Source organism: Arabidopsis lyrata, assembly GCF_000004255.2.
Source record: "Arabidopsis lyrata subsp. lyrata unplaced genomic scaffold ARALYscaffold_3, whole genome shotgun sequence".
NCBI classification, from domain to species: domain Eukaryota; kingdom Viridiplantae; phylum Streptophyta; class Magnoliopsida; order Brassicales; family Brassicaceae; genus Arabidopsis; species Arabidopsis lyrata.
In genome coordinates this window covers 1,992,620-2,001,472 of record NW_003302553.1, presented here as the reverse complement: position 1 = coordinate 2,001,472, position 8,853 = coordinate 1,992,620, and the positions used below count along the sequence as shown (strand labels likewise).

General features: G+C 39.1%; 2 protein-coding genes and 1 long non-coding RNA gene across 3 annotated transcripts; 2 read left to right on the top strand and 1 right to left on the bottom strand.

Annotated features, from left to right (window-relative positions):
* Positions 1-169: 169 nt before the first annotated feature.
* On the bottom strand, positions 170-1,615 carry LOC110230245. Its single transcript, XR_002333360.1, has 2 exons — positions 1,058-1,615; positions 170-558 (listed from the first exon to the last, which is right to left on the bottom strand). It is a non-coding gene; the product is annotated as an uncharacterized LOC110230245 (long non-coding RNA).
* A 155-nt stretch (positions 1,616-1,770) lies between these two features.
* Positions 1,771-8,823, top strand: LOC9320574 (probable Xaa-Pro aminopeptidase P). The gene is made up of 13 exons (XM_002884462.2): positions 1,771-2,226; positions 5,512-5,637; positions 5,748-5,867; positions 6,003-6,278; positions 6,398-6,570; positions 6,644-6,889; positions 7,115-7,266; positions 7,370-7,560; positions 7,673-7,781; positions 7,862-8,016; positions 8,097-8,189; positions 8,313-8,393; positions 8,600-8,823. Exons 1-13 carry the CDS (start codon positions 1,912-1,914, stop codon positions 8,672-8,674), a joined length of 2,112 nt encoding a protein of 703 aa, XP_002884508.2. The 5' UTR covers positions 1,771-1,911; the 3' UTR covers positions 8,675-8,823.
* LOC9320575 (receptor like protein 30) lies at positions 2,233-5,055 on the top strand. The gene has a single exon (XM_021032451.1). It carries the CDS (start codon positions 2,520-2,522, stop codon positions 4,875-4,877), a length of 2,358 nt encoding a protein of 785 aa, XP_020888110.1. The 5' UTR covers positions 2,233-2,519; the 3' UTR covers positions 4,878-5,055.
* Positions 8,824-8,853: the final 30 nt, after the last annotated feature.

Here is an 8,853-nt window from a genome sequence, read left to right as displayed (position 1 = left end):
ATTTTCTTAGTCCAATGGTAGTTTCTCTAGTGGATTCTTAGAAATTTTTTTTTTTGAAAATATTTTGATTTTGATGTAATTTGATGTTTGGTTTTGATGTAATTTGATGAATTAGGAAAAAATAATTGGAGTCATTGGTGTTTGGTGTAATTGGTGTTTCAATAGTTCATAATCACATCAAAAACTTGTCAAATGCAAATGAAAGATTCATGATCTACACATATTTTGATTTGAGTGTCTTGTCTCCTACTTAGCCTATACAAGACAGATTTGGTGTCTTCTACATCAAAAACACATTCAAAATAAAGCACGTTCAAATTTCATAGCATAGACAATATAGAGATTGAATGAATCAATGAAGCAGCGCGAGAGGGTTTCAGCAAAATGGAACCTTGCCAGTGATGATGCTTGCTCAAACACATTCAAGAAACTCAATAAAAGAGTTGACAAATATCCAAATAACAACAACAACATATTAAAGCTGAACATGATGATGCTTGCTCAAATCTCGTATCACCACCACTACTCCAATCTAGTTGTTCCATCTTGAATCTCACTCTTTCGATAGTGTTGAATTGAGGTCACAAATCAATACACAGCAGAAACACAAGCTAGGATCAAAAGACATGGTAAAGGATGAGACAAAGCACAAACACTACTCTATTGCTTTACTTTCTATTACATAATTACATTCCATGAACTAATCATCACAGATAAGAGTTTTTAGTTCTTGTATCCAAACATTCATTGTTTTTCATAAAGTTTAAGTTCAATGTATTTCTCTATCGAACCAGGCAGAATCATCGATGTCACTGTCTTCTTCAGCAATAACAAACATTCAATGTATTTCTCCTAACTTCGTCTATGAGTGATTGCCTCATTTAGGCATTTCAACAAACACGTTATGTGCAGCAACCAAAAGCTCACGTCAATGGCAAAATCAGCTCTTGGAAACCAAATGAGATTCATATTACAACAATTTCAGACGCAAACTATATACTAAACAACACAACAGATCCCGAAATTTCCAGAAAAGAGAAGAACTTCTTTAAATAACCTTAAGCAATGGAGACACCAGCTTCTTCAAGAGTCTTCTTAGCTTATTCAGCTTCATCTTTAGTCACACCTTCTTTAAACTTCTTGGGTAATCCTTCAATTAGCTCACTAGCTTCCTTCGACGCCAAGCTAGTCAAAGCCCTAACAGCTTTAATCACAGCAATACGAGAACTACTTGGAACTTCATTGATAACCAATAACCACATCGAATTCGGTTTGTTCCTCCACTACAGCCGCCGCGCCACCGTCGGCCGGAGCGTCCGTGGAGATGATGATACTGGTGAAAAAAACCCTCCGATTGCTTCCGATTTGAGAGATTTCGCTTCCGATTTCACAATCGCATTGAAAGAGGCGACGAAGAAAAGAAACACGGGAATAGTTTTTTCTCTTTCATACAAAACCCTTCAACCAACCACACCGCAACACGTCAGAGGCTCTCAGTTTCTCCATCGCCACGTATGCGTCTCTCTTCAGCTCCAAAATCTCTCCTAAGAGAAACGATTCTCTTGATATTAAAGCTTTCTGATTTTTTTTTTTTTACAATAATTCAGAGAGACTTTCATAAGAGCTCTATTTTTCTCCCATTGGAGATGCTCTTAGGATGCTCAAGATAAAAAATGGGAATTTGGAAAAGTGAGGGGGTTTAAATGTAATTATAACTAATTATGCACATTATATAACTTTTTAAAATAGTACGAGGGTTATTTTGCAATTATCACTAGTTATGCATATTATACAACTTTTTAAAATAGTACGAGGGTTATTTTGCAATTTTCACTAGTTATTCACATTTATCCGTAATCACTCGGCTCAAGAAGCTTCTCCTCCTGTGTGATTCTCCTTCAATCGCCGGCGATGATTCCTCTAACTCTTTCGTCGCCGTCTCTGAATCGGCTCGTTTTATTCACCTCACGTTACTCTCACTCTCCATTTCTCCACAGTTTCAATTTGCTCCCTCTGATCCACCGGAAATTTAAACCCCAATTTGGCGTAAGGTGTCACGCTAGTAGCAGCAGCTCTTCCTCCTTCACCGCAAAGTCTTCCAAAGAGATTCGTAAAGCTCAAACCAAAGTAGTTGTCGACGAGAAGCTTACCGCGATCAGGCGGCTGTTTTCGGATCCGGGTGTTGGAATCGATGCTTATATCATACCTTCACAAGATGCACATCAGGTTCTCTTTTTTAAACCTCTTCTTACATGTATTAGCTTGTGATTACAAATTGAATAAGAAGCTTTAGTAGATTCTAAACTCAGATTACAAATTGTGTTTTTGAATTCATGAAATTAGCAATGAGTCAATATTGGTCTAAGTGGGCAAGTTTGACTATAGAAAGGAGTAGGTAGGTGATGGACAAGTCTACCTATAGAAAGGATAAGTCTACTAGAGGGCTTCACAAATTGAGTTTTGTTTTCTATTTACTTTCCTCTCTAAAGAGAGACACACAGAAGGAAAAAAACTAAATAATGATTCCAGGTCCATCGAATTGCTTTTCTGGTATTGTTACCTTTTATTTCTTCCTCTTGGGTTCCCTTGTTCTACGCACTCTTGCTTCTTCTAGGCTTCACTATTGCCGCCATGACCAAAGGGATGCTCTTCTCGAGTTCAAACACGAGTTTCCAGTAACTGAATCAAAGCGAAGTCCGTCATTAAGTTCATGGAACAAGAGTAGTGATTGCTGTTTTTGGGAGGGTGTCACGTGTGATGCTAAATCTGGCGATGTGATTTCACTTGATCTTAGTTATGTCGTTCTCAACAACTCTTTGAAACCAACTAGTGGTCTTTTCAAACTCCAACAACTTCATAACCTAACTCTTAGTGATTGCTATCTCTATGGAGAGATTACTTCTTCACTAGGAAACCTTTCTCGTCTCACGCATCTTGACCTTTCGAGTAATCTACTGACAGGTGAAGTTCTGGCTTCAGTCAGCAAGCTAAACCAACTAAGAGACCTTTTACTTTCCGAAAACAGTTTTAGTGGTAATATTCCTACTTCATTTACCAATTTAACAAAGCTTTCTAGTTTAGACATCTCTAGCAATCAATTCACATTGGAAAATTTCTCTTTTATACTACCAAATTTAACCAGCTTGTCCTCCTTAAACGTTGCCTCTAATCACTTTAAATCCACCCTTCCATCTGATATGAGTGGACTCCGCAACTTGAAATATTTTGATGTGCGTGAGAATTCATTTGTCGGGACTTTTCCTACATCCTTGTTCACGATTCCTTCCTTACAAGTTGTTTATTTGGAAGAAAACCAGTTCATGGGACCTATAAATTTTGGGAATATATCTTCATCGTCTAGGCTTCAGGATCTAAACCTTGCTCATAACAAATTCGATGGGCCAATCCCTGAATCTATATCTGAAATTCACAGTCTCATATTATTAGATCTTAGCCACAACAACTTAGTTGGGCCAATCCCCACTTCAATGTCAAAGTTAGTCAACCTTCAGCATCTTACGCTTTCAAACAATAAGTTGGAAGGCGAAGTGCCTGGTTTCTTATGGGGATTGATAACAGTGACACTTTCCCACAATTCTTTCAGCAGTTTTGGAAAGTCATTATCCGGGGTTTTGGATGGAGAATCAATGTACGAGTTGGATCTTGGTTCAAATTCACTTGGAGGACCATTTCCGCATTGGATCTGCAAGCAAAGATTCTTAAAGTTCTTAGATTTGTCCAACAATCTCTTCAACGGCTCAATTCCTCCTTGTTTGAAAAATTCCAATTATTGGCTTAAAGGGCTAGTTCTGCGTAACAACAGTTTCAGCGGAATTCTTCCAGACGTATTTGTCAATGCTACCATGTTACTATCACTTGACGTTAGCTACAACCGGTTGGAGGGGAAACTTCCAAAATCCTTGATCAATTGCACTTATATGGAACTTCTGAATGTGGGAAGCAACATAATCAAGGACACTTTTCCATCCTGGTTGGGTTCTTTGCCATCATTACGTGTCCTCATCCTCCGATCTAATGCATTCTATGGGTCGTTATATTATGACCACATATTTATTGGGTTTCAACATTTGAGACTCATTGATATATCACAGAATGGCTTCAGTGGAACTTTGTCACCTTTGTATTTCTCCAATTGGCGTGAGATGGTGACATCTGTCTTGGAAGAAAACGGCTCTAATATAGGTACAGAGGATTGGTACATGGGGGAGAAAGGGCCCGAGTTCAGCCATAGTAATTCGATGACTATGATATATAAAGGAGTAGAAACGGACTTCTTGCGGATCCCATATTCCTTCAGAGCCATTGACTTTTCTGGAAACAAATTTTTTGGGAATATACCTGAATCCATTGGTTTGTTGAAGGAATTGCGTCTTCTCAATTTGTCAGGTAACGCATTCACAAGCAATATCCCTCAATCATTGGCAAATTTGACAAGTCTCGAGACGTTAGACCTATCCCGGAATCAACTATCAGGTCACATTCCTCGAGATCTTGGTAGCCTCTCTTTTCTGTCGACCATGAATTTCTCCCACAACCTTCTCGAAGGTCCAGTTCCACTAGGCACACAGTTTCAAAGCCAACATTGTTCTACATTCAAGGACAACCTCAGACTCTACGGTCTCGAGAAAATCTGTGGAACAACTCATGTCCCGAATTCTACACCACGAGAATCTGAGGAATTTTCAGAACCAGAAGAACAAGTGATTAACTGGATAGCAGCGGCAATAGCCTACGGACCTGGTGTGTTCTGTGGATTAGTTATTGGACATATATTCTTTACTTCACACAAACACGAGTGGTTCATGGACAAGTTCCATCGAAACAAGCGCAGAGTAGTCACCATAAGTACTCGTTGAACACCATCATCTCTCACAATTTCTCTGAGTGATTGTGAAACATATATGTTTGTTATGATATCTGTCAGTTGTGTTATGCATAAACTCTTCGTCTTTGTAATTTCTACTTCATGGTATTGTAATAAACTGCTTTGGTGGTATCTGATCTTATATATGTTGGCTTGAAAATGCATTCAGATTTTTCTTCCTAGTCAAATCTCAACTTGTCAGAATAGGAAATTCTTCTTCTTCTAAATCACAGGATGAAATTCTCCAACTCGTGTTTTATTTCATTCTCCTAAAGTTTCTTGCTTCGCTCACACGTAAATCTTGCTGTCCCTGAATTCGATCTGGAGATTCAAGATTAAAAAAAAAAAAGATTTGGACCAGTGCGGCTGTGCGGGGGTTGTTACTTAATTTTCACTAGTTATGCACCTATGCAATTGTTTTTGTCATCTTGCTATGGGTAATGTGTTGTTTCGGTGAATGTTACATATTAGGAGCTTAAGATCTTCTTTCATAACTTCTTTCATAATGTCACATATTTTTTGTGCCATTAGGAAAGTCACAAATTTATGTTTTACTTTTAAATGTATTCATAAACTGCCTGAGTGTTTCATGGCTTGAGTATGATTTTTCTCCATATTTGTACTAGAGCGAGTTCATCGCAGAGTGCTATGCGAGGAGGGCTTATATATCAGGATTTACTGGTAGTGCTGGTACCGCTGTTGTCACCAAGGATAAAGCAGCGCTATGGACAGATGGCCGCTATTTTCTCCAGGTTTTGATCATGTTCTAACCTTCTGAAAAATTTGATTGCTATTTTATACATACATTTGAAAGGAAATGTGGCGTTTTGTATCTACATTCGCTGCAATTATTGTATCAAAGGCGGAGAAGCAATTAAACTCTAGTTGGATTCTCATGCGTGCTGGTAATCTGGGAGTCCCCACGGCAAGTGAATGGGTAGCTGATGTTTTGGCTCCTGGTGGAAGAGTTGGTATTGACCCTGTAAGCTACTATCAACCTTCTAAATTGTGTCTCCTTTTTTCCTTAGTATTTCATCTTGTATTCGTTCTTAGATAGCTTCAATATCGTAGTTTGTGGTTTGTATTTACTATACTTTGGAATTCATGAAGGGAGCAGTTCCTTTTTTCCGCCGATGCTGCTGAGGAATTGAAGGAGGTTATAGCAAAGAAGAATCATGAGTTGGTTTACTTGTACAATGTAAATATTGTGGATGAGATATGGAAGGACTCAAGGCCAAAGCCTCCAAGCAAACAAATAGGGATACATGACTTGAAGTATGCTGGTGTAGATGTGGCCTCGAAATTGTTGTCTCTGAGGAATCAAATTATGGATGCTGGCGCATCTGCCATTGTAATATCCATGCTTGATGAGATTGCATGGGTGCTTAATCTGGTAATACTCTAGATTAGCATCTTACATTTGAACCTGTTAGCTTTGTGCCACTGTTCTCAGCTTATACTTCACTTAGGTCCCAATGTATTGATGTTGTATTGTGCCTTTTCTGATTGCAGAGAGGGAGCGATGTTCCACATTCACCTGTAATGTACGCGTATCTGATTGTAGAGGTTGACCAAGCCCAACTCTTTGTAGATAATTCTAAAGTAACGGCGGAGGTGAAAGATCATTTGAAAAACGCAGGGATCGAACTTAGACCTTACGATTCCATTCTTCAAGGAATAGATAGGTAAGAACTTGATTGTCCATGTCCATTTATAAGCTTCAGAAAAAGGAATTTACCTCACTTTGAGTTTTCTCAGTCTGGCAGAACGAGGAGCTCAGCTCTTGATGGATCCATCAACCCTCAACGTAGCTATCATTAGTACCTACAAATCTGCGTGTGAAAGATATTCTGAAAGTGAAGACAAAGCTAAGACGAAGTTTACTGATAGCTCCAACGGACATACTGCCAATCCCTCTGGTATTTACATGCAATCTCCAATTTCTTGGGCAAAGGCCATTAAAAATGATGCCGAGCTACAGGGAATGAAGAACTCTCACTTGAGGTAAAGAAACCCATTCCAATACCATCTTTCCCTAATCCAACCGCCTTTAGAGGATTCAACTTTCCTCGGGAAGATTTTTGTTTCTTTTGTACTTTCAAATGCTAAATATATTAGGCTGACCATATATATATGGAGAAATGCTGCTACTCTAGCTCATTTCTGGAAAACTTTGTTTTTTCCCTTATGTATGTGAAATGTCTTTGGCTGACCACTTATTTTATGCAGAGATGCTGCTGCTCTAGCTCATTTCTGGGCTTGGCTGGAAGACGAAGTGCATAAGAATGCGAACCTAACAGAGGTCGATGTGGCTGACAGGCTCCTTGAATTCCGTTCAATGCAAGATGGTTTTATGGATACAAGCTTCGATACAATAAGTGGTATGGTTATTGTCATCCTTGTTACGGGAACTTGCTTCTCGACACATAGTCAATATACACTCAGTGAGTGATATGCATTCCTTTCCTCAATTTACTCCTGCAGGTTCTGGTGCAAATGGTGCTATTATACATTATAAACCCGAGCCTGAGAGCTGCAGTCGTGTAGACCCTCAAAAACTTTTCTTGCTGGATAGTGGCGCTCAATATGTTGATGGAACAACAGACATCACCAGAACAGTACATTTTAGTGAACCTTCTGCCAGAGAAAAAGAATGTTTCACTCGAGTTTTGCAGGTGGGATATTTGGCTCCTCTTTTCCCCATCATTTTTGATGACCACTGATTACCTATCTTGAACAAACAAACCTATTTGGGTTGCCTTGTCTGTTTGTTTTTTTTTGTTGTAGGGTCATATAGCTCTTGATGAAGCCGTGTTCCCGGAAGGTACTCCTGGTTTTGTATTGGATGGGTTTGCACGCTCTTCTCTATGGAAAATTGGGCTTGATTACCGCCATGGTACTCTATAATACCTTTTGACCTTCCTTCACAGAACCCTTTTTTTGTAAGAAACTCATGATATTCTTTCTGCCTAACAGGGACAGGACACGGCGTAGGTGCTGCACTCAATGTGCATGAAGGTCCTCAAAGTATTAGCTTTCGGTATGGAAACATGACCCCTCTTCAGAATGGCATGATAGTAAGCAATGAACCTGGATATTATGAAGACCATGCATTTGGGATTCGAATTGAGGTACAACTTGGTCACCAGTCCATGACAGTCGTTATAAGATATATAAGATTAGGTAACAAATGTATGGTCTGCTTTTGTAGAATCTCCTTCATGTGAGAGATGCTGAAACACCAAACCGCTTTGGTGGTGCTACATACCTTGGATTTGAGAAGCTTACATTCTTCCCCATTCAGGTACGGAGACTTATCAACTTATAAATCATTCGTCTCTGATCTAACAGCCTTCTGGTTTTCTTCTAGCTTTTTGATTTTGCTTACATTTGATCTCACACACTTCTCATTCACCAAACCATGCAGACAAAAATGGTTGATGTTTCTTTGCTATCTGACACTGAGATTGACTGGCTTAATCGTTACCACGCGGAAGTCTGGGAAAAGGTTAGTCCACACAAACTACTTTGACTTTCACCATTACCTTGTCCAACAGCTAAGTAGATGAGTCTAAGACACAAAGCGTGCATGTGCCTTCAAAATAAAGCATAGCAACACAGGAAACATGGCTTTGATTATCCTCTTACTGTAATAGATCAAAGTCTTTTAGATACAGCTGCAGTTGTTTGAACCGGGTAATATTTCCTTGACAGGTTTCACCATTATTGGAAGGTTCTACTACTCAGCAATGGCTCTGGAACAACACAAGACCGTTAGCCAAACCATGATCAAACCCGCCAAGTGTTTGCAAACTTAGACTTGATCCTTAAGGATAGAACCAGAATCTGCTCCTTTTTTTATTCGCTCGTGTGTAAATTACAAACAAGAATGTGATATTTTTCCTGTATTTTACAAAAAGATCCTCAATTTTTACTAATCTTCTCGAATTATCATTAGCATCTCTCGA